This window comes from Malus domestica, chromosome 09 (genome assembly GCF_042453785.1).
Source record: "Malus domestica chromosome 09, GDT2T_hap1".
Taxonomy (NCBI): domain Eukaryota; kingdom Viridiplantae; phylum Streptophyta; class Magnoliopsida; order Rosales; family Rosaceae; genus Malus; species Malus domestica.
In genome coordinates, this window is record NC_091669.1 from 6,865,268 (window position 1) to 6,890,320 (window position 25,053).

The 25,053-nt window shown below is 38.3% G+C and overlaps 3 protein-coding genes across 3 annotated transcripts; 2 read left to right on the top strand and 1 right to left on the bottom strand.

Moving 5' to 3' along the window:
* Positions 1-8,289: 8,289 nt before the first annotated feature.
* LOC103411260 (zinc finger protein CONSTANS-LIKE 2-like) lies at positions 8,290-9,462 on the bottom strand. Its single transcript, NM_001328781.1, is given in 2 exon segments — positions 8,290-8,750; positions 8,831-9,462. Coding segments are annotated over 2 exon segments (693 nt in total). The 5' UTR covers positions 9,362-9,462; the 3' UTR covers positions 8,290-8,588.
* Positions 9,463-15,582: 6,120 nt separating this feature from the next.
* LOC114827099 (G-type lectin S-receptor-like serine/threonine-protein kinase At4g03230) lies at positions 15,583-20,052 on the top strand. The gene is made up of 4 exons (XM_029108730.2): positions 15,583-16,353; positions 17,203-17,434; positions 19,233-19,473; positions 19,933-20,052. Exons 1-4 carry the CDS (start codon positions 15,669-15,671, stop codon positions 20,050-20,052), a joined length of 1,278 nt encoding a protein of 425 aa, XP_028964563.2. The 5' UTR covers positions 15,583-15,668.
* A 352-nt stretch (positions 20,053-20,404) lies between these two features.
* On the top strand, positions 20,405-24,834 carry LOC103429072 (G-type lectin S-receptor-like serine/threonine-protein kinase At4g03230). The gene is made up of 8 exons (XM_029107957.2): positions 20,405-21,967; positions 22,308-22,817; positions 22,978-23,100; positions 23,193-23,377; positions 23,502-23,712; positions 23,829-24,066; positions 24,170-24,320; positions 24,409-24,834. Exons 1-8 carry the CDS (start codon positions 20,653-20,655, stop codon positions 24,709-24,711), a joined length of 3,036 nt encoding a protein of 1,011 aa, XP_028963790.2. The 5' UTR covers positions 20,405-20,652; the 3' UTR covers positions 24,712-24,834.
* Positions 24,835-25,053: the final 219 nt, after the last annotated feature.

Below are 25,053 nucleotides of genomic sequence, written 5' to 3' on the forward strand. Positions count from 1 at the left end.
CCTCTCTACCTAGTCCATACGATTCTCATTCGACCGCCCGACCTCTCTCAACCAATCCATCTTCGTCTCGCCGTGTAAGTTCATCCTCCTTCTTCTTTCTCTCTCATCTTATTCTCTCTCCAACCTTCCAAATTTGTTTCTCCAATGGCTCCGAGTCAGAGTCAATTTAAAAACCCAATTTTTTCCCAAAAACTTATCAATCGTTTCGGATTTGAAGATTTTCAATTTTGATTAAGGAGAAATTCAATTTTACCTCTCGACGTCCCACTGGTTTTCTTGCATTTTCTGGGCTTTCGATTTCATTTCCCTTTGATTTTTAAGGAATGGAATTTATGGGAATTGAAGCCACACAGAGAGAAAAGAGGTTAGAAGGTATGGATTAACACTTCCTCCTACCACAGAGCAGCAGCAGAATCCATGACTTCGTCTACTTCCGTGGCTCTGTCCCAAGCCCTCCTAGCCCGAGCCATTTCCCCCTATGGCTCCAACTCCACCTTCGACTATGTCTCCCTCTCCGCCACCCTCACGCTCCCCTCTTTCGCCGGCCTGAAATCTACATCTTTGTCGTCATCGCCATCCACTTCTCGCCTCTCACACCGCCGACTCAGTGCGAACCGGCTTGTCTGGGTCGCCGTGGTAGAGACTCTGGACAAGACCACAGAGACGTCGTTGATGGAGAAGCTGGTGAACACGATCCCGTTCTTAGTGGGTTGTTTCTGCTTCATTTTTTTGGATTTTGTGAGTTTTGCGTGTTTGATTTGAATATGGAATTGGGTTTTGTGAATTAGGGTTCTTTGGATTTGGGAACAAAATGGTTGATAATTTGGATGGCTCTGATTGTAATTTTGATTGGATTTGAAGTTGTTGGATTCGGGAAGAAGAGGGGGCCTAATTCTTCTGAGAAGGTTGCTTTTTGGGGAAGATGAAGGGGTTTTTTTTTTTTTTTTTTGTAATTTTTAATTTTTTTTAAGGGCAAAAGACTGTTACTACCCTCTGTCTTCTAATTTGGAATTCTGGATTTTGGATATGGAAACTAGATGCTAAGAACAACGATAAGGCTAGTGCTATTCAACGTTTTTCCCAAATCCCACCCTCCCATCACCCACCCCTTCGTCTTCCCCAAATCCCACCCTCCCAATTCCCCTTCGTCTTCCCCACCCTCCACCCCCTCCACGGCTCCACTCCTCCATCCCCTCCACCCCTACCCACCGACACCCTTCCTTTCCCTGATACCCAGTTCGTCCCCCCGAGGAAGAAGAAGAAAAACAAAAAAAAAAGCAGATGATTTTTTTTTCAAAAACTTTTGGCGTGAAAAAATGTAGGTACATGGGTGTGGGAAAAATTTTTGGGCGGGAAAATGTTTTTTTGAACCCCTAAAAGAAAAAATCCACGTGGACCCACGTGGTGCCCAGTCATTGTCCACATGGGCGCCACGTCATCACTTAACTGGAAACTTAACAGTTTGACTAACGGATGTATGAGACTGTCTCAAAATTTACACTTTAGGTATGACTCTGGGATGAAAAAAAATTGATGTACTAAATGTTGAAAACCACGAAACATGAGGGTAGTAAACAGTCTTTTGCCCTTTTGTTTTAGTTTCCTTCTCGCTTAAGCGGACGAAATAACCCTCTATTTGATTGAAAATTTGACAAATTTGACAGTAAAACCAAGTTCAATGGCCATGGTTCAAAAGTCCTGTATGTGGCTGGGGTACCAGGGCACTTTATAAACCCTAACGCTACCATCACAGCCACAAAACTGTAATTTGACTTCTAGGCATAAGTGCTTTTCCTCACCGTGCTTTTTTGCATAATGCATGACGAGCACCTCCTGGTTTCATGCATTAAACAAATAATGGATATTTTACAGAAGAATATAAGAAAAACTAATGAAAATGATTTAGAAACTTTAAGTTTTAACGATAAAGACTAAATAAAGAGTAAATTGAATAGTACCAGGATGAATTTTTTAGTGTAAGAGCAACTCTACCATTGCAAAGGCCCCTAGGGCAAGTCACTATTGAATAGCCTCCAATGAACATTAATTGCCTTTTGCATCTCCACCCCTATATTGAATAGCCATGACAATAGGCAATAAAATATTAGTATTTTTTATTTTATAAAATAAAACAAAATAATTTTATTTGTAAATTTCGGATATGATTTTTAATCGGTCTCGTTGTGCCACGTGTCATTAAATAAGAAATTACAACCCAAAATATTTGAGAAAATATAAAATTATGGTGGAAGTTGGAAGATAATGATAACATATTTATAGAAAATTAAATTCTTTTTTTTTTTATGATTTTTTTATTAATTTTTTACTTTTTTAAAAAAATTAATTATTTTTAAAAAAAATAATTAATTTTTTACATTTTTATTAATATTTTATATTTTTATTAATTTTATATTATGGCTGACATCACCGTAACGTCAGCCATTCATCACTTGGGCCTCAGGCTGTGGATTCGCACTTGGCCTGTCCATTGGGCCTCCCTCGAGCCCCATTGCTCGCATGGGCTGGAGCCGATTGCTAAGGCTATTGCCTCATGTTTGTCACCTGTCCATCGGGTCAAATACACCGGTGAACTTGCTCTAAAAATATGATTTTTCGTTAAAATAAATAGTACCAAGAGTTTTTCATTAAAATTCTCAAGAATAAATCGCTGTGAGGCGTCTCTTCCGATTTGCAGAGAATTGAAGATAGAATTAAGAACTTGTTTTTTGTACGTTGTCCCTTTCGTTTGCAGACAAAGTAGTTTCAAATGTAAGTGGAGAAGCAGCTTTTTATTTGAAATCAAGATAGAATAATCCTCGGATTAGTACTAGTAAAAATATTTTGGCTGGCATAGAAGTATATGATCCTCTCAATCATTCACCCAACATACAACGCGTAAGAAGGTAATTTTTTTAAATAACTAAAAATGCTTTCAAACCATAAAAAACGTTTTTTAAGTTAAAAAGAAGCACTTGCATTTTTATTAAAAATTTCGATGCGCTTCTAATAAAAAATCACTTATTGGAAGTTATTCGGAGTACAGGTGTTCTATAAGTTTTGTAAACCTGTACTATTATATCCACCTACAAGAAGTCGAGGATATATCTTTAAATCAGTGTATAAGATAAACGTGTATATTATAGTAATTTGGCGGAAAGGCGACACTCATTTAATTTTGGAAACCAACTATGTGGTTTGTATAAAAAGATGGCACTATTCAGTTTATGTCGGGAAGCTAAAAAGGGTAAACATAATGCAAATATTCTATCTCAAAACTAGCCTACTATTAGAAAGGGCGCTGAAACAGATTACTTTCTGCCAAGATACTCTTCGGATTCTTTTGGTGACGTTCTTCGAGATTCGTGAATAATATCCGTTTATTATACATTGTGCGATCAGTTTTTATCAAGTAATATTTATATTTATTTTTAAATAAAAATATTTAAAATGATTTATGACCGTAGAATGTACGATGAACATACACAATTTATAGATCTCAAGAACCCTTACAAAGAGGATCCAACGAGGATCCAAACTCTATTGTCTGCAGCTGGTTTATTGATTCTCTCAAAAATATCCCCTTTACCAATTTTTGTGGCCAGAAAACCAAGTGAAAATTTAGATGAACCTCCATCGTTCTAGGTGGGAAAGGATACAAACATTTCACCGTAAACCTTGAGACAGTCATTTTTTAGATATTATTGGTTAAGAAATTTATTTTTATTCTAATTGAGAAAGTTTATCTGCAAGTGATCGATTGTTTTGGTGGATAGGATTGTCCTTGTCAACCGACTGCATCAAGGGTTCAAATTTTTCTTATGTCCCTTTCCTTAGTCGAGTTTAGAGTAGAAATATTGTTTATAAGAACCATTAACTAGCCTTCCAAGAAGTGTACAGTTGTCCAAACTCATGTTTGTTGATTGGTAATCGTTAATGGATGTAAACCCCGAGATCTATCAATCGAGAAAAAACTTGAATAGGGTTGTTTGACTAGTTAGATAGTTAGATACTCTCAAAAAATCAAACCCACACAAAATATTAGATATCATCCAACCGTTCATTGGCCACAAGCCTGCTCTTTGAAGTGTGACCTAACCAACCAACTGATTAGGCTCTCCTACTAAATATCTTCGTCGGCCAACAACTGATAATCACATACGTCGGTTCAATCCTCCAAGACTAGTTAGAGCTCTCTTCAACCTACTCGTGGCTAGATTGATCGGTTTCAGGTCAAATAAAGACAAAGAAGATTCCACCTCTAGAAAGCGCCAACACCTAATGGTTTAAGCCAAGCTAGTATCTCTTATCCTCTAATTTAAATAACATTTTACAAAGAATGGGATGGAAAACAACCCTCCCCTTTGTCACTCCAAGTGCTAGGAACATACTCCCTCTTTTGTCACCATCGTGGTGTCATATTTCATCGAGTTATGGTCAATAGAATCCCAAGATAAATAAAAGCACCTACCATACTTTTGCTTTGGCTACTAGTAATATCTTCCTTCCTTCCTTCCCAGTGGTTCAGAAATTTTCAGAAATAAGTACAACTGCAAACACCACCACCACATAACCATTCGAACCCTAAAAGCATAAAACAAATATCCACCACAAGAACCAAACCTCTCGATCGAGTACAGATCCTTTATGCTAATTTGCAGAGGGTATTATTCTTTCTAAAATTGTATCAATGATTCTTAAATTTTAACCTAATTGGGGCAATGGTTCTTCAATGAAAAATTTATAAACATTGATTCTTTAACTCATCAAAACGTATATGGTCATTTTCTTCAACTCCGTCAGAACTTGCGTCAAAATAAATTATGTTGGAAGAACCATTGGTAAAATTGAATTAAGGTTGAGGGACCATTGCTCTAATTCGGTTAGAGTTGAGATACTATTTCTTCAATTGGTTTAAAGTTGACGGGCTATTGCTACAATTTTCTCATTTGGTTTTTCATATTTGCCCCTTGATTCAGCCTCTCATTTTGACCGAAGTTCTAACAGAGTTGACAACGAGAATTATAACTGCACATTTTAATGACTTAAGGAGCCACAAACAAGAATTTTAATTGAATGACGATTACTATAATTTCCTTTTTTAATAATTAACAACCCTTGAAGACGAACCAAAACAATGTATTAAAAAATATGATTGGTTGATGATCTTGTGGTGTTCCGATGAGAGCCTCTCCAACCACAACCTGTTTACTTGGGAGATTTTTCTCGTATTATTTTATGATAAATCAGATTAATTAATCATACAATAGAGAATTAATTTCTCGGTTTTAGTAAAGTGATTGAATCCTTGCATAAACGTTTGGCCTACTTGATGTGACGGCCGGCCATGGACCTTAAATTAATCAACTAATAAAGATTACGGAAAATATACTAATCTTCATGTTCTTCGTTAATCAACTTTGTTTAAGGTCTTGAGCTAGATATTTGTTGAGAGAAAATAATAAACAAACATATCCAAACCGGACAATGTTAACAACTAAGATTAGAACAAATTATAGGTACTTAACAAAACCCACTAGCTTGTAAAAATCAAGAGGAGAGAAACTGCGATAGGTTAAAGCATTTTATTAGGTAGTTTTCAAATCACGTGAGATAAACGTGTCATTTGAAACATGACATGTCTTAGTTTTTTGTAAAGACGGGTCTTATGTTTGATGTAAAACAGGTGAGTAAAAACGTCTAGGATATTAATCAAAGGTTGAGAATTTGAACAAGAGCTATAACCTCATGACCGTTGACGCATATCATACGTACGACACATAAGTGGTACAACATTTACCTGACTGTTGTTGATAAGATACTCACGACACAAGAATGGTTAGACTTTGAAGTTGATATGATAGACACCCCACGACACGTGAACAGTTAAAAAAAAAAAAAAAACTGATCATTAGTACAGTTTAAATACCCACAATATATCAACGATCGGAATTCTCTCACACGTGCAGGAGCGATTAAATCCAGGAGATCACTACGAGTTGGTGCCCGCTCCTTATTGTGTTGTGACTCGTGAAGGTCATGGCACATCGCTGGTTCACAACATTGTGTGTTCAAAGGACAAACGCATTATGCACACCTTCAGAAAGGTCCCTATCTAATGAGTTGATATGTATGAGATGAGGATTCTCTTCGGATTTTTTTTTGTAAGGATCTTAGGAATTCTCGTATCATGATCGTTCAACATACATTATACGGTTAATTTTCATTAGTTATTATTTATATTTAATTTTAAATAAATAAATTTAAAATAATTTATGATCGTAAGATTTATAATAAACTATTGGAATGTAAGGATTTATAGAAGGATGTGAATTGTCTGCCCTCCCATTTCCATACTTTTTCATTCTCCTTCTGTTTATGTGGTCACGGTTAAGCCACGTTAATATTTTATACTGATTTTTTTATAAAAATAATAAATATAAAAAGTAATAAAAATATAAAATATTGACGTAACTTAATCATGATTACACAAAACAAAAAGAGATGAAAATAGTATGGAAATGGGAGGGCAAATCCACCTCCTTTCTAGAATTCTCGCAACTTAATCCGGATGAGACTAGGGTTTTCTGACAACTGCCATAATTCTAAAGACAGAGGCAGGCAGGCCATCCCGATGCACGTCACCTCCATCCATCATCTGCACTCCTCCACGAGGACTCGGTCTTTTCACCTCCACCACACTCAAAAGTCAAATCTATTCCTTCCCAATACCGCATCTAAATCAACCACCTCGCGTGGCGGTTGGGATGAAAATTCTAACCCGTATATAAAACGGACTTGAATTCGATTTTTGAGTCTTCTGAACAGACAGTAATGCTCAGAAAATGCTGAAATATTTATATGAATCATTTTTAGTTTTGAAGAGATAAATTATTACGACGAAATCATCGACTAATTTACTTTAAAAAACCTATATATTCTTTTCCTGATCTCTAGAAAAATAAACTGCTGCAAAATCAACTGATTTTTTAAATGAAATTTTAACGAAAAGTTTATATATTTTTTATTTTAAAGAAAAATTACATTTTTATATCAAAAAATTAATTTTCATACTATTTATTTTACTATTAATTTTTTCCTTATAGTTAAAATTTAAAGTTTTCAAAACATTTTAATTAGTTTTTCTTTTTTTTAAAAAGGCATCTAAATATTTTGGCTACTTATTGTAGAATCCATACCTTCTTCACATACAAAAAATCTGAATTTAAAGATCAAATGATTTGGATCGTTGAAATTTAATCCAACGGTTACAATTATTATAACTTTTAGAAAAGCTTTCTATTTGTAACCGTTGGATCAAATTTCAACGATTCAGATCATTTGATCTTTAGACTCATATTTTTTTGGTCCGGAGGGGATCTAGTAAGTGCGTTTGGTTAAAACTTTCTCATCAAATCATATAATAAGCTTACCAAAATTTAAGGTACAAGAGACGTGTCACTCGCGTGACTAATCAAAGCAAAACAGGTAACATATTCTACTTGAGTATCAAATTGGGGTGTGTTCCACACATTCCTTGTTATTTCTTCCACTCCCTTTATTAATTTCTATCCCTTGACATTCTTAAATTCATCCGATCCAACGGTCGAAAATTAAAAGAGCGAGAAGTAAAAAATGGTGTGAATATCACATCCTTATCAAATTACATTAACAAATTTGACTTTGAAATATTATGACATGTTAATTTAAATTAGAGTAAATTGTAACTATGGTACTTTAACTTTAACTCAATTTGAGCAATAGTCCATCAACTAAAAATCCATTACCATTGGTCCCTCAACTTTATCAAAACGTGCAGCTATGATTCCTCAACTAAAAATCCATTACAATTGGTTCATCAACTTTAATTCAACTAGAGAAATGATCCTTAACTTTAACCCAATTGTAGCAATGATCAGTCCAACATAACTCGTTTTGACAAAAATTTTGACGTAATTGACAAAAAAGACCATAATTACACTTTTATAAGTTGATTGATCTCTAATTATATAAATGGTTATTCCAACCTAACTTATTTTGACAAAATTTTGATAAAATTGATGAAAATGACTATAGCTACATATGATAAGTTGAGGGACCAATGATAATGAATTTTTAATTAAGTAACCATTGCTCTAATTTGATTAAAGTTAAGGGATAATTGTTACAATTTACTCTTTAAATCATCAAGAAATAAAGATTTAACTTGATTGATAATTCATATTAACGGAGGGATAAAAAGTAAAAATAATAAAAACAAACCCAAAATTCCATTTTAATACAAGAAAAAAAAAGAAAAAAAAATCAACCTCTCCTACAAATTACAAAGTAGTGTTTTTATAAAATAATGGCACGACATAAACAAGGAGAATATTAAACAAATTGTCTGACTAATACAAATTTAACTAGTGCTCTAATAAGGATCAGTTGAGTTCAAACTGTTGTTAGGTAATTAAAAAGAATTATCCATCATAAGCTACCTCATATCCGACGGCTACGACGGCTACGGTCAAGATCGACGGCTTCAGATCCTTCATTAAAGGTTACGGATTGCCTAGCCGGCGAAAACTCCTCGGGGGCTCAATAACGGGCTAGGACGGAGAAGCCGGCCGGTTTAGGTCGATTCTCCGGTCTTTTTGAGGTCTCGATGAGTCAACCGAAGTGGCTCCGCCGTTGCGTTCCGACGGACCCGCTCGAGCAGCCTTAGCGGAGCCACACCTCTGGTGAGGACATGAGCGGTCGAGATCGGCGATCTGTGATATAAACGAAGGATTCTTAGCCGTTGAAAAATGAAAGACGATTCTGAAATCAACGGAAACAGAGAATAACGTACCTGGGAGCGAAGATCCGACGCGGTTTCTCTGAATCGCTTCAACGTAACGGCGGTGGCGGTTTTGGAATCACCTCCATCACCATTGTTGAAAGCAGTCGCAGACTGCTCGCTGCTCGATGCGCTTGAAGTCGGCGGAGGCGGCGTCGCCGTCGAAGACAACGGCACCACCTGATTATCCCCGTCCTCATCGAAATCAACATCCTCATCGTCGTCGTCGTCATCGTCGTCGTCAATCTCATCGTTATCCGAATCGAATTCCTCATCATTGCCGCCCTGGCTCTCGTCGTCGTCGTCTCTGCCTCCGTCTGGGAGAACGCAGCTCTCGCACACCGAAAAAGTGTGGCCGAGCTTTTCGCCGGAGGCCTTCCACGGCGTGGGAGACTGGCAGCCGTGGCAGAGGAGGCTCCGGGAGTGGCGAGACACCAGGAAATTGGCGCCGTGAACCTTGGCGTCGCAGTCCCAGCACAGAATCGCCTGGTCCGATTCGCAGAAGATTCTCGCGGGAAGCCGGCAGAGCTCGCAATTCTTCATCTTTCTCTTGATTGCAAAGGACGCAGAGTCCACCTTCAGTTTTTGGGAATTTTCTTTTCTCGCAATTTCTCTGTGCGTTTCTCGGAAAATCTTATTCTCTCTCTTCTGCAAGTTCGGGATGGGTAAGATGGAAGGGAAAAGAAGGGAAAGGGCCACTTGCCCACAATAATAGCATCAACCCTGCTTTTTATTTCAATTACGATTTTACCATTCTTGGAACATGTTTTTGACACATCAACTACTCAAATAATTTAATTTCAAGAATTAGCTTAATGCAAAATTCTTACCTCGTTTACAGATGATTGCACGTATTTAACATTTATTTTTAAGCTTTAAGCTTTATACGAGGTTGTGGACCTGTGGTTGAGGTTGTCATTGCCTACTAGATAAACTTCTCGTCTTAAGTTATGTCATGCAATCGTACAGCTAATTAAATGATAAAAAAATTATAGGCCAAACTATAAATATAATAGATAGTTTGAATTACTTTTGCTTAAGAAGCTTTAAATACATTGAATGCGTATTTTTTTTAGATGATTGCATGTATCTAAAATTTACTTGATCGGACGAGAAAATCGAAGAAGGTTAATTTCTTTAATTAAAGAAGAACTTGTCATAAAATAAAATTCAGTCAAATCTCTCACCAATTTCTTTAAAAAAAATAGAAAAGAAAGTGATGAATACCACAAAAGTAGATAAAGGGCACGGAGGTCATTTCAAAGTACAAAACGCTGCAGAATTTCAAAATAGTCCAAAGGTTTCAAAGGGAGGAGGACCAAAGGCGGAGGCTGTGGTGCTCCGCGGCGCCAGGTGTCGGCTCGTGGGGGAACAAAAGCTTTGTGTGGTCTGTATATGCATGCGGGGGGGGCCTTCGGTCTTTTCCCACCTTTGGTTGGTGCAGACTCGCAAGGATATTTTCGAAAATCTGGCTGACATGGCGTCCAGGTGGCGTATTTCAATGTAATGAGATTCTATTCGCTTACGTGGCGGAATTTGAGCCATCGGACCACGTGGGTCTGCACCCGCAAGATTTGATTATTTATTACGTGTACTGTGGGTCCCGAATCCGGACCAGCGCGATTTTCAGCCTTGCGTTTCGCGGCTCCGAATCATGGCCCCCAATTCCTATCCTACTTTTTTTATTAAAAATATTATAATAGATAAGAATCATCAAGCCGACGCGCTCAACATAGAAACCGCCAATAGCCAGTCGTCAAAGAACAAGACTTGGCTGCTGAAATTCAGCAGCCGAGTTAATTCCGTCGTCAAATTAGGAAAAGTAAGGAAGATAGAAGATATAGGGAAATATATGTCATCTTCAATCGAAGCGGTTATGTTTTAGTCAGTTTAGATTATAGTTTTGTAAAAAATTATTTTTTTAATAAACAATATTATGCCATATTTATATATCATCTCCAATTGAAGGAAATTATTTTTTAACCTTCTCAATAATTTATTATTTTTAAGTTTGTTTGTTAATTTTTGTTAGTTAATGGAAATTAAATTATCATATTAAAATAAGATTTTTGGACATATTTTGAGTGTCACTTGTCACTGAATGAATAAGCATCTGGATTTCTTATCCTTTGGCTGATGATGTTGCCATTTGAAAAATATTGAAAAATTTAAATTTAGATTATTGGAAGATGTAAGAAATAGTGTAGAAATGACATAGATATTTATAAAAAAAAATTAGAATTATTACAACTAACCTCTTCACATGCAGTTACGTGTGTGCGAAATACCTTTTTTAGCTTTGGGTGACTTACACATCTGTCACATTTAGGTTACTTCGCAATCTACAAAAGACGGCACCCAACTCTTCAAAGAAAGATTTATGAGCTTGCGGGGTTAGCTGACCCATGGTTACAATATATCTGAAACATACAAATGAAAAGAGAGCTGGGGACGACGAGAAAAAGGATTCCGAAAATTTTGTCAAGCCCAATTCGAGCTCAATGGCAAGTGGAGAGGCGCCTAAGACAACAAAAATAAACATGCAAAAATCCTAAAGGTTAATGTGGGAAGATGAAATAAAAGAAGGGGTGTGCTATCCACACACCCTTTTTTACTTCTCACACACCCCTTATTAATTTATGTCCGTTGATCTTCTTTAATTCATTCAATCCTACGGCCGAAGGTAAAAAAGGTGTGAGAGAAGTAAAAAGGGGTGTGTGGATATCACACCCCTAAAAGAAAGTGTTGTGTTGGGCTAAACAAGCGACTTCACTAATACAAAAACGTTGGGCCAAATCCAAAGCCCAAAGGTTAAAGTGGCCAACAGTTGGGTTCGAACCTACACTGCCGAAGCCCATCCCAATAGAACTTTCGTTGCCGCCAATTTTTTTTAAAATTCCACCTTTACCCCTCAAGGTGTACTGAGAATTGGAAGGAAATTTATTCTTCAGAAGGAATAACAGCCATCGACAATGGGGCTCCGGCCAATCAGATCGTCATCCTCGTCAAGGTTCGCTTCTCAAGACGGCGTCAGAGTGAGGTGGTGCAAATGGCCGAGCACCGGAGGTGGAGTTACTCATTCGCCGGCCGCCACATCATTCTCGATTTCCGAATAGTATGCTCCTCATTAGTCATTGCTCCTTAATCTTGCTTCTTTTACTTCCTTGTAAAGCACAAAATTAAACTGTTTCGGCCTGGATAGCTGCCTTATGCTCCCCAAAGAAGATGAAGACCCAAATTCAATCCTAATTTATTTATTTATCTTTCAAATTGCATGCATGGGTAAAATTGAGAATTTTGGATAAAGTTTGGACTTTGGACGTTGGATAATGTATGCACATTGTGACGTAAACAATTTGAGCTTGAATGTTCAAGTGGTCAATACATTTTTATTTTTTGTTCGAGGTCTTGAGTTCGATGTCGCATTATCACCATGTTTGTATAACTGAATAAAATTTAGGTATTTACAAATTAAGAGGGAAAGAGAGAAGTAAAGTTGTGGACACAAAGAACAGATGAAATACAAAAATTAGAAGACGTTGACCTGTTGGCCACTTTTCAATCATTGAGCTCAGTCTCCATATCAACATTGAGTGGAAACAAAGAAAAGATGAAATGTACTAAAACTCGACGACCTTGACCTTTCACGTTGGGCCTACTACTCTTCAATCATCCAGCATTGAGTGATTGCTACAAGATCAACATTTTCTGCTCTGGCCACTATGTAAATTCATTATTCCAGCATTGAGTGATTGCTACAAGATCAACATTTTCTGCTCTGGCCGCTGTGTAAATTCTTTATTCTCGACGATATATGTTAATGAAGTTGCCAATCTGCTGGTAGCAGTAGCCTCTCCTTAATGATGTTTCTCAGAGGGAGGTTAACAAGATCAAATTGCGTCGTTGCATGGTTTACGAAACGCATGCTGTTTTCCATCTTCGTTTCATATGCAGTAGCAGTCTTGTTGTGCTCATCTCACCCATTTTGCTGTGCTAGAGATACAATAACACACGACACTCCAATTAACGACGGTGTTGAATCAGAAACTCTTGTTTCATCTGGTGGAAGATTTGAACTCGGATTCTTTAGCCCTCCACCTAAGGGGACTCAAAGATATGTTGGCATATGGTATCACCAACTGAGTCCGAGGACAGTGGTATGGGTTGCCAACAGAGAAAAACCAGTCCTCAATTCCAATGGTACCAGATTCCTTGCACTCCAAGATGGGAACCTCCATGTGTTGGATGCTGTTGGAAAGAGGTACTGGTCAACGGAGGTTGAAACATCCAAGTCTCTGACGCAGACTGTGACGCTCATGGATTTCGGGAACCTTGTCCTAAGCGGTGGCGATGATCAGTTGGCAGTGAATATGAAACACCCCAACCCCATTTCATTTTTAAAAATTGTTTTAAAGCCTTAATTAGTGAGCACGTGGGGCCCACCTTGTTTTATTTTTATGTTTTCTGATCTCTTTCTTATTCTTTTTCGTCTCTCCCTCCCGTAGCTCTCTCAACTCTCCCGTATCCCTCTCCCTCAACCGCTCGCATCTCTCTCTCTCCCCCTGGACTCACTTGGACCTTAGCATCATCAGGAGAGACTCGCCACGAACCAGGGACCCCTGCCTTACGAGTTTGACGACACGGAGCAAAACTCCGGCGAACCTTTTCTTCTTTTCCGTTGCGGTAAGTCTCGAATCCCTCATTCTCGTACCTAGCATAATGCTTGGTTATGATTTAGAAGCTTTAACCTTCCATTTTTACGTAGGTTTTGCTTCGGAATCGTTATGGGTGAGCACACCCGTTTTCCGGCGAACCGTGGACTTTGGAAGCTTTTTCCGGTCACCTCTGACCGAGTCACAGTCTTTGGAAGGTAGAAACCTCTTCCTCTCTCTTTGTTCTTCATGTTTGTACTTAGATCGGAGCTTGAAACCCCCGTTTTCAGGTGACCGGAGCTGTAGTAGCTCTGGCCTTCTTTTTCCTCGGCACCAGGCCATCCGGCCTTTCCCATTTCCTCCCCTCGGGCCTTAGGCCCGTGTTGTCTTAAGCCCAAAACCCTAGCCCCTTTAGTTTTTTTTAAGTTTTGTTAATTGGTTTTAAAACCCAAAGAAAGGCCTCGGGCCTTATTTAAAAAGGCCTTGGGCCAGTTCCATTTAAATGGGCTTAAAGCCCTGTTTTTTTTAGTGAGGCCTTAGGGCCTTGGTGCCGTGTGTGTGTGTGTGTATGGTTAGGCATGTGTGTGTGTGTGTGTGTGTGTTTATCCATGCACATGCATGTCGTGCATATGTGTGTGTGTTTGTAGTATGTGTGTGTTTGGGCTAAAGCCCAAACCCCAATTCTCACCCTAATACCCTTTTAACCCAAAACCCTATGTTCCTAAAATCCTTTAAAACCCCATCCAATCCCAAATCCCCTATTTTATTTAAACTCTAAACCCTAATCCGGATTCAAGCCTAAAATCCGTTAGACCTAATTTGACCGTTGACCTCCGGTCAACATTGACTTTAGGGTTGACTTTTCGGGTTTTCGTCCGGGACCCTTCTTAGGGTAATTCGACATTCTGAATCCGTTTCCAATGTCCGTTTTCCCAATTTCAATTGCTATTATATTGTTTTATTTATTGGACTCTTTATGTGCTTAGGGGCAATTATTGTGACGTTTCCGTCTTCGCTAGTGGCGCAGCTTTTGGCAACTAAGTACTGTGAGTGGACCATTTCTAAAATTACATGATTTTATAGTAATTGCATAAATGATTAGCATGCCTACGAATTTATGATTTGATTTATGTGAAGCCTGATGATTTAAGATATTGATTATTGTCTCGTGTTTTGGTGAGGAATTAATTGTTAGCCTATTTTGAGCTATATTTTAATATATATCATATTTTTTATAAAAACCATGAACTAGTAGACTATCTGATAGATGACGATAGGATGCTAGAACATATTTTTGAACCCCTCTTTATAGTGTAGACGATGATCGGTAACCTATGCTATGAAGTGGTTATTTAAGAGAGACGTAACTATTTGTGCGTACCTAGTAGACACTATGCCACCTGGGGCGAGGAACTGGTGTTGGCATTTAGGCCGGGAGAAATAATCCCTAGCTACGGGCTGAGGGACATGGAGCAGGTATTGGGCCAGGAGTTGGTAATCTCTGGCTACGGGCGCAGAGACCACGGAGCAGGCATTGGGCCGGGAGTTTATTTATTCAGTGATCTTTCTAGCAGCACACTGCGTTTACAAGACGATTTACGATGCGTTTACTGTTTTGATTTCCACGATGCGTTTCCGCGATGTGACTTTTGAGATATTTTGGCATGCTAGGATTTTGATTTAAATCCATCACTTATTATGCTAGTAGTTTTCATTTATATAAACTTGGGAGGTTAGTATGTTGATAACTGTTTTATTATTATTATATATATACGAACTTGGTCCACTCACCTTTGTTTTGTGCCCCCATTCAGGACTCAGAATCAAGGCACCTAATCCTGGCGTGAAGGCACTTCCGCAGCAGTATCTTCGGATCATCTCGATGTAGGACCCACTTCTTTATTCATTAAATTTTATCTAAATCTTTTTAGTGATTAGGTTTAGTTGTATGCTCTGAACACGTTCCTAAATTATTAGTTCATTGTATTTCAAATTTCTAACCCTTATTTATTTCTTATTTTCAGCTTTTGTATCAATTAATGACTTTCGTCACCCTCGGGTGTCGGCTAACACGTGTTTATCTTGGTATTCGGGGAATATCAGTTGGAGAGAACCAGTATGTCATCTCAAAATCAGAATCGATTCCGTACTGGAAAGGCGGAGAACGGGCAACTGATACATTTGACAGCTTTGATCAAATGCTTCCTGCGGTTACTTACTTACTATCAAATTTCAGCAATAAATGTGTTGTTAGAAATTACCCCAAGATTTTCAGTTCTCCGAGTAAAAACTCCACTATTAAAAACATAGAAATTCCTCCACGATCAGAATACAATTATACAAGGTTGGTGATTAGTATTACTGGAGAGATACAGTTTCTGACATGGATTGATTACACAAAGCAGTGGAATTTGTATTGGTCGGCGCCAAGAGATAACTGCAGTGTGTTTAATGCTTGCGGCAACTTTGGCAGCTGCAATGATAATAATATGCCGTTTCTGTGCAAATGTTTGCCAGGTTTCAAACCCCAGTATCTACAGCAGTGGAATTCTGGAGACTTTTCAGGTGGATGCACAAGAAAGTCCCTATTACGTGGCGACAACAAGAATGATACCTTCTTGAGCTTGAAGAAGATGAAAGTGGGAAACCCAGATTCAGAAATCAACGTTGACAATGAAACAGAATGCAGGAACGTGTGCTTAAATAGCTGCCGGTGCATGGCTTATTCACATACTATATCTGAAACCAATAGTCATCGAATGGAGGCGCATGCGCCTACTTCATTGTGCAGAATATGGAACGTGGGAGATCTAAATAATCTTGAAGAAGAGTACACCAATACGGGCCAAGACCTCTATGTTCGTGTTGCGTTGTCTGATTTAGGTATTCTTCCTCTGAAGTTTTCGGAAACTATTAAATGAATATGTGGATGGCAGAATTTTTCTTTTTTTTTTAAATTTATTATTATTATTATTATTATTTTTCTTTTGTGAATTAGATGATCAAACTGATAAAGTTTGTTTGTTTTGTGTTTTGATTGAGTGTTTGAATCGGTTTCTTGGGTAGGATAGTAGAGAAAATTGAAAGGAAGGAACTTGGAGATTGGTTTTTGCTGTGCAAATAATGCAGCAGACTTAATTGAATAAGTAGAGTGATTTTTACACAAGAGTATGGTGCATTTCCATCACCCATACTTTCTACAAAAGGTGATTGACAAGAGGCTTTAACAACCATTAAGCCTTACTACTCCAGATTACATCCTAACCCTTCATTTTGGGGTTAAATGATTTAATCTGGAGTGTACACTTGTCACTCACACACTTACACAAACATTTAAAAACAAAACTAGCCGTTGGAGACTAGAACCCTTCATTTTCTTTCTTCTTCTTCGATGCAGATGACATCCTTTTGCTCGGGAGTATCTTGCTGCCTTCGACTCCCCGACTCCAGGAGCTGGTTAGCTTCCAACACAAACCATTTTCCAGCGAAAAAGTAGAACTGACAAAGAACTTCAGTTACAAGAGTTTTATCTTTATGCTTTCTGTTGTTTCACGCTATTCCTTACATGCATATAGTTTCAATTAGCATGATTCTATTTACCTTTGATTAAAAGCGGGGTTAAACCTTTGTGAACATAATTGCAAAAGCATGAGATTATTCGATGTGAACATAAATGAGGTAGTGATAATTTCTTAGCTCCTTATGACAGTCAATTAATTACACCTCGTGCAGAATCAACTGTGAGAGACTGTAAGCCTTGCGGCACAACCATCATCCCTTATCCCCTGAGCACAAGACTGGGTTGCGGTGACCCTTTGTACTTCCGTTTCAAGTGCAACTACTTCACAGGTCAGGTTAGCTTTGTGGGACTGAATGACGCCTTGTTTAGAGTTATTAGCATAAACTCAAGTACCCGGAGATTTTTCATCCAAGGCTTCCATACCGAAAATGTAGCTCATGTCAGGTGTAAAATTTCGGTCATGCATGTTCCCTCTTACAAATCTGTGGAAATTTTCAGGTCGACGGGCCGAAGGCCCACTCTAACAACACCGATACTGTCCCCACTTAGGGCTGGTTTGGTATTGCTGTGCTTTGAAAAAAAGCTGCTGTAAGAATAAGCGGCTGTGAAATAAAGCTAGTAGAGTGTTTGGTAAACTTTTTTGTGAAAGTGCTTTTGGAAAAAAAAGCAGGATGATAGTGTGTCTTTTCATTAAAGGAGCACTGTAGCTCCATGTGCTTTGAAAAAACTGGCTTTTTTTCAAAGCAGCAAATAGCAGCTTCAGCTTTTCCTTTGATTTTCAGCTTATTCTCACAGCAGCTTCCAAAATAAGCCATTTTTTTTCAGTTTACCAAACACAAAAATGACCCTCAGCTTTTTTTCACAGTGGCTTTTTTTAAAATCACCTCAATCCCAAACGGGGCCTTAACCACCTGCACAATCCTCAGGTGTGGGGTTTTATCACAAAAGGCCTCGATGTTAGTTAGAGAGGGGTATTTCTATTTAAAGCACTCTTCTCTTCTCCCTCTGAAGGATGTGGGACTGGGGGTTGGGGACCCACCCAAACACGTGGCATCTTTGGCTTACGTGGACAATCACGCGGGGCCAACGGGGACCCACCCAATCACGTGGCAGTACGGGCCCGCCTCCTGGCTCTGATACATTGTTGGAAATTATATATTATAATATGAAATATTGTAATATATAATTTTAATAATTGAATGAAAAATAGTGTTAACCATATTTTTTTTTTAGAAAGGTTATGTTATTTAGGTGCATTCCCTTGTTAAATGATGTATACTTATAAATGAAAAGTTACATCACTTTAGCAAGAAGTGCTTGGGTTCTATATAAACTCATGAAACCATCATCATTAATATATAGAAAATTAGGGTTAATTTTTACTCTTGAGAAATAGGGTTTCCCCACTTTGTTTCTCAAATGATTCGTGTGTCAAATTCTGAGTCGTGTCTTGAGAATACGGAATATATAAAGTTCGCTAGAGTCCGAAGATTGAAGTGCTTTGACTTCGGATTATAGATTGTTGAATCCTGGGAGATGGACGCCTACCGAACTACAAGCACAAGAGTAGAGGTGAAATTCTATCTTTAGGACATTGTATTTATGCAAGCCTCAATCTCCAAGTTTGTCAGTTATTCTAACTTTCTCTCTAGTTGTTTATATTAATCTCATATATAATTGATGTTGTGATTTTCTTTATGATTATTATCATTGGAATTATATTGTTATTTTTCATATTTTCTAATATTGCTCCAACAACCATGTGGAAATTTTCAGGTCGACGGGCCGATGGCCCACTCTAACAACACCGATACTATCCCCACTTAACCACCTGCACAATCCTCAGGTGTGGGGTTTTATCACAAAAACCCTCGATGTTAGTTAGAGAGGGGTATTTCTATTTAAAGCACTCTTCTCTTCTCCCTCTGTCCGATGTGGGACTGGGGGTTCCAACAAAATCAAATTTTTATGTTGATACGAGTGCTGCAAAATCGTTTTAGATTGTAAAAATGATGATATGACAATAAAAAGTATTTTCTTTTCTTTCTTGCAGAAGGTAATCTTCAAGGGTCATCAAAAGAAGACCATACAAGAAGCAAATTGCCATTGTCTCTGATAATTGTAGCGGTACTTTTAAGTGTGATTTTTCTGGCGTGCATCGCCATTTCCATTTATATATGGCGAAGAAATATGAACAACAAACGAGGTAACTGCTTTTCTATAAGCGTTATTGCCATGAAAGATCTGCAGAGTTGTTCATAGTTGAAGAGAATAAATCTCTTCTATTCCTTGTATTAGATCAAATAAGACGAAGACAATTTCATAGTGAAAGGAGAGTCAAGGAGTTGATAGACACAAGCGAGTTCAAGGAAGAGGAAGGTATAGATGTACCATTTTTTGATCTGCAAACTATACTAGACGCTACAGATAATTTCTCAAATGCAAACAAGCTTGGACAAGGGGGATACGGGCCTGTTTACAAGGTAATCGAACAGTTGTTTTGTTTTTGTTTTTTTTTTGAGAAAGAAGTATAGAGGCTAAATCGCATAGGGTAAATAGTCTTTTTTCTTCAAGGAATAGGATAGAGGGGGTAGATAGAACTAATTTATTATTTTTAATAAAAGGTTCTATTTATTACCTATCCTCTACTGAATATGCATGAAATACTAACCTGTTTTGGAATTGAGTGGGCTATGTAGGCTACATGCATTAACATAAGCCATTAAAGCATGAGTTAAAAAAAAGATAGTGCTATTCACACACCCTTATTAATTTTTTACCATTAATCTTATAATTTATTTCATCGAATGCCGAAAACTGAGAAGGATGTATAAAAAATAAAAATGGATGTGTAAACAGCACTACACTTACAAAAAAATCTCCCTAAGCTACAAGCCTACAACCCACCTTAGCCTTGTGGGTGGCTCCGCCCGTGCTGACAGGATCGTCATCCTCGTGCTCACGGTTCGCTTCTCAACGACAGCCTCGGAGTGAGGTGGTGCAAATGGCAGAGCATCGGAGGTGGAGATACTCACTCGCCGGCCGCCACAGCGATTTCCTAATAGTTTGCTCCTCATTAGTCATTACTCCTTAATCTTGCTTATTTTACTTCCTTATAAAGCACAAAATTAAACTGCTTCGCCCTGCATAATTGCCATATGCTCCCCAAAGTAGATGAAGACCCAAATTAAATTCTTATTTATTTTTCTTTCAAATTGCATGCATCGGTAACATCGAAATTTTTGGCTAAATTAGCTTGGACTATGGACGCTGGATAATGTATATGCATTCTTGTTATTCACTATTCTTGTATAACAGGAATAAAAAAAAAAGCCATTCACAAAATAAGAGGGAAGGCGAGAAATAAAGTTGTGGACACAAAGAAGAGATGATATACAACAATTCGACGACCGTGACCGTGCATTTGCCACTTTTCAATCATTGAGCTCAGTCTCTATACATGTAGGCCATAGCCATATCGACATTAGTGGAAACAAAGAAAAGTTGAAAAATCTACAGAACTCGACGACCTTGACCTTTCACGTTGGGCCAACTACTGTTCAATCATCCAGCATTGAATGATTGCCACAGGATCAACGTTCTCTACGATATATGTTAATTAAGTTGCCAATCTTTTGGTAGCAGTGGCCTCTCCTTAATTAATGATGTTTTCCATGTTCGTTTCATATGCAGTAGCAGTCTTGTTGTGCTCATCGCACTCAGTTTGCGTTCGCTATGCTACAGATACAATAACATACGACACTCCAATTACCGACGGTGTTGAATCAGGGACTCTTGTTTCATCTGGAGGAAGATTTGAACTCGGATTCTTTAGCCCTTCACCTACAGGAACTCAAAGATATGTTGGCATATGGTATCACCAACTGAGTCCGAGGACAGTGGTATGGGTTGCCAACAGAGAATCCCCAGTTCTCAATTCCACCAGTACTGGAATTCTTGCACTCCAAGATGGTAACCTCCATGTGTTGGATATTACTGGAAAGAGTTACTGGTCAACGACGGCTGAAACATCCAAGTCTTTAACGCAGACTGTGACTCTCATGGACTCCGGGAACCTTGTTCTAAGCAGTGCCGATGATAAGTTGGCAGTGAATACTCTGTGGCAGAGTTTTCAAAATCCAACTCATACATTCATTCCTGGGATGGTAATGAATAAAAGCTTGGAGTTGACTTCATGGAGAGGCGAAGGTGACCCGGCAAGCGGGAAATTCATCTTCAAACAAGATCCAGTTGGAGAGAACCAGTATGTCATCTCAAAGTCAAAATCAAAATTAGAACCGATTCTATATTGGAAAGGTGGAGAACGGGCAACTGATACATTTTACAGCTTTGATCAAATGCTTCCTGAGGTTACTTACTTCTTATCAAATTTCAGCAAGAAATATGCTGCTCGAAACTCTTCTTATAAAAGCAGTGGAATTCATACAAGGTTGGTGATTAATATTACTGGCGAGATACAGTTTTGGACGTGGATTGGTTCCACAAAGCAGTGGAATTTGTATTGGTCGGCGCCAAGAGATAACTGCAGTGTGTTTAATGCTTGCGGCAACTTTGGCAGCTGCAATGATAATAATATTCCGTTTCTGTGCAAATGTTTGCCAGGTTTCAATCCCCAGTCTCCACAACGGTGGAATTCTGGGGACTTTTCAGGTGGATGCACAAGAGAGCCCGCATTATGTGGCGACAACAAGAATGTAACCTTCTTGAGCTTGAAGAAGATGAAAGTGGGAAACCCAGATTCAGAACTCAACGTTGACAGTGAAACAGAATGCAGGAACCGGTGCTTAAATAGCTGCCAGTGCAAGGCTTATTCATATGCTAAATCAGAAAACTATAGTCAACGAATGGATGCGCCTACTTCGTGCAGAATATGGGGGGGAGATCTAAATAATCTTGAGGAAGAGTATACTGATGCGGGCCAGGACCTCTCTGTTCGTGTTGCGTTGTCTGATTTAGGTATTCTTCTTCTGAAGCTTCCCGAAACAAACAAATGAATGTGTGGATGGCATAACTACTTTACTTTGTGATTAGATGATCAAACCATTTTCCAGCGAAAAAGTAGAACTCAGAAAGAACTTCAGTTACATGAGCTTTGTCTTTATGCTTTCTGTTGTTTCACGCTATTCCTTACATGCATATATCGTTTCAATTGGCACGATTCTATTTATATTTGATTAAACGTGGGGCTACAATTTTTGAACATAATTGCAAAAGCATGAGATTATGCGTGGACATAAATGAGGTAGTGATAATTTCTTAGCTCGTTATGACAGTCAATTAATTACTCCTTGTGCAGAATCAACTGTAAGAGACTGTAAGCCTTGCGGCACAACCATCATCCCTTATCCCCTGAGCACAAGACTGGATTGCGGTGACCCCATGTACTCCCGTTTCAAGTGCAACGTCACTGATCAGGTTAACTTTGTGGGACTGAGTAAGACCTTTCGAGTTGTTAGCATAAACCCAAGTACACAGAGATTTTTCATCCAAGGCTTCCAACCCAAAAATGTAGAAGAATGTGATCGTAAAAACAGAGAGGCTAATCGGCAGATCAATCCATCATTTCCATTTAAAGTAATCAGTTTGTGTAATGCTTACCTGGGTATGTTTAGTTCTGTACTGTCATCCGGAGGTCCTAATGTAGTGGAGATGGGTTGGGAGCTACCAATGGAACCAACCTGCACAACATCTGCAGACTGCAGGGATTGGGCACATTCAATTTGCAATCCTGCACGAGATGGAAAGAAAAGATGCCTGTGCAAAACCAATTTTCGATGGAATGACTTGGAATTAAGATGTACTCAAGGTGAGAATATCAAGTAAGGCATAAAATTTGTCATCCATGTGCCCTCTTGCAAATCAAATTTTTATGTTGATACCAGTGCTGCAGAATCGTTTTAGATTGTACAATGCAATAAAAATGATTATATGACAATAATATTTTCTTTTCCTTCTTGATCTTCAAGACCATACGAGAAGAAAATTGCCATTGTCTCTGATGATTGTAGCGGTGCTTTTAAGTGTGATTTTTCTGGCGTGCATCGTCATTTCCATTTATACATGGAGAAGAAATATGACCAACAAACAAGGTAACTGCTTTTCTATATGCGTTATTGTCATGAAAAATTTGCAGAGTTGTTCATAGTTGATGAGAATAAATCTCTTCAATTCTCTGTATTAGATCAAATAAGACGAGGACAATTTGATAGTGAAAGACGAGTCAAGGAGTTGATAGACACAAGCGAGTTCAAGGAAGAGGAAGGTATAGATGTACCTTTTTTTGATATGCAAACTATACTAGACGCTACAGACAATTTCTCAAATGAAAACAAGCTTGGACAAGGGGGATACGGGCCTGTTTACAAGGTGATCGAACAGTTGTTTACCATTCCTTTGCACTCGAATCACCTTATATAGCAACACTTGTTTGTCATTAGTGTTTATCTGTTGTGGTTAGTTGTAAATTTATATGCATGGGATTTTGTTGCAGGGAATGTTTCTTGGAGGCCAAGAAATCGCAGTGAAAAGGCTATCAAGGGTTTCAGGACAAGGCTTACAAGAATTTAGAAATGAGGTGGTGCTGATTGCCAAACTTCAACACCGAAACCTTGTTAGACTTAAGGGATATTGCATGAAAGGAGAAGAAAAGATCTTACTCTATGAGTACATGCCTAACAAAAGTTTAGACTCCTTTATATTCGGTTCGTTCCTACTCCTCTTTTCATTATCTGTCACCGCATGATATATGGTTTCTTGATTGACTTAACTACGATAGCTACTAAATTTTTCTCTATATGGAAAATGGAAATTCTGCAAGATCATGCAAAAAGCATGGTTCTCAACTGGGAGATGCGTTTTAGCATCATTTTGGGAATCGCTCGAGGGCTTCTTTATCTTCATCAAGATTCTAGATTGAGGATCATTCATAGAGATTTGAAAACGAGCAACATTCTCCTAGATGAGGAGATGAACCCCAAAATATCTGACTTCGGTTTAGCGAGGATTGTTGGAGGCAAGGAAACTCAGGCAAACACAAACACTGTAGTTGGAACTTAGTGAGTTACTAAGTTTTGTGTCTATGATTTCATATTCTTGACCCTTTTAGGTGAAAGTGCTTTTGTGCCTGCATAAGTTACAAAGTTTTTTCTTTTGATATAGTGGTTACATGGCTCCGGAGTATGCATTGGACGGAACTTTCTCAGTGAAATCAGATGTCTTTAGCTTTGGCGTGGTTCTTCTTGAGATAATCAGCGGAAAAAAGAACACAGGCTTTTACCAATCCGAACAAACTTTCAGCCTCATAAATTATGTAAGACAGCAAGTGCGTCGAATATTTCATATCCATTTTTAACCCCAATTTACACTTGCATCAGTCTTGAATTTTACCATTTTCCTAGGCATGGAGACTCTGGACAGAAAACAAGGTGCTGGATTTAATGGACAAGACTTTGGACGAAGGTTGCAACAAAAACCAGTTTATCCAGTGTGTCAATGTCGGCCTCTTATGCGTACAAGAAGATGCAAACGATCGGCCTGCCATGTCAAACGTTATCACCCTGCTTGACAATGAAACTGCAACCTCTCCATCTCCTAAACAACCAGGGTTTCTCACAAGGAGAGGCAAATCCAGCACAGCTTCTTCTTCTAGTAAGCTAGAAGCTATATCTGAAATAACCACCAGTATAGTAGAAGGTAGATAATTAAAGGACGGTTGGTACTCTAGTTTTTTACTCTTTTTTCACGTCTCAGTTTTTTCCTTTTTTATATTTAACACTTATCGCTGTAATTATAAAAGCATGTATCTAATGTTTCTGGTCAGAAAAGTTTGAGTGTGACCTCTTGGCAGTGTGACTTGGTTTCATCGTCTATTCTTTTCTTTCTTTTTCTCAGATTAATCCTCGATCGAGTTCTTGATCAACTTATCATGAAATCAACTTAGAATGAGTGTTTTTTCTTTCTTTCTTTCTTTTTATGGGTTTAGGGATTCGATTATGTGGATTTCAATTATATAAGCGATTTATGGTTAATGATAGGTTTAATAT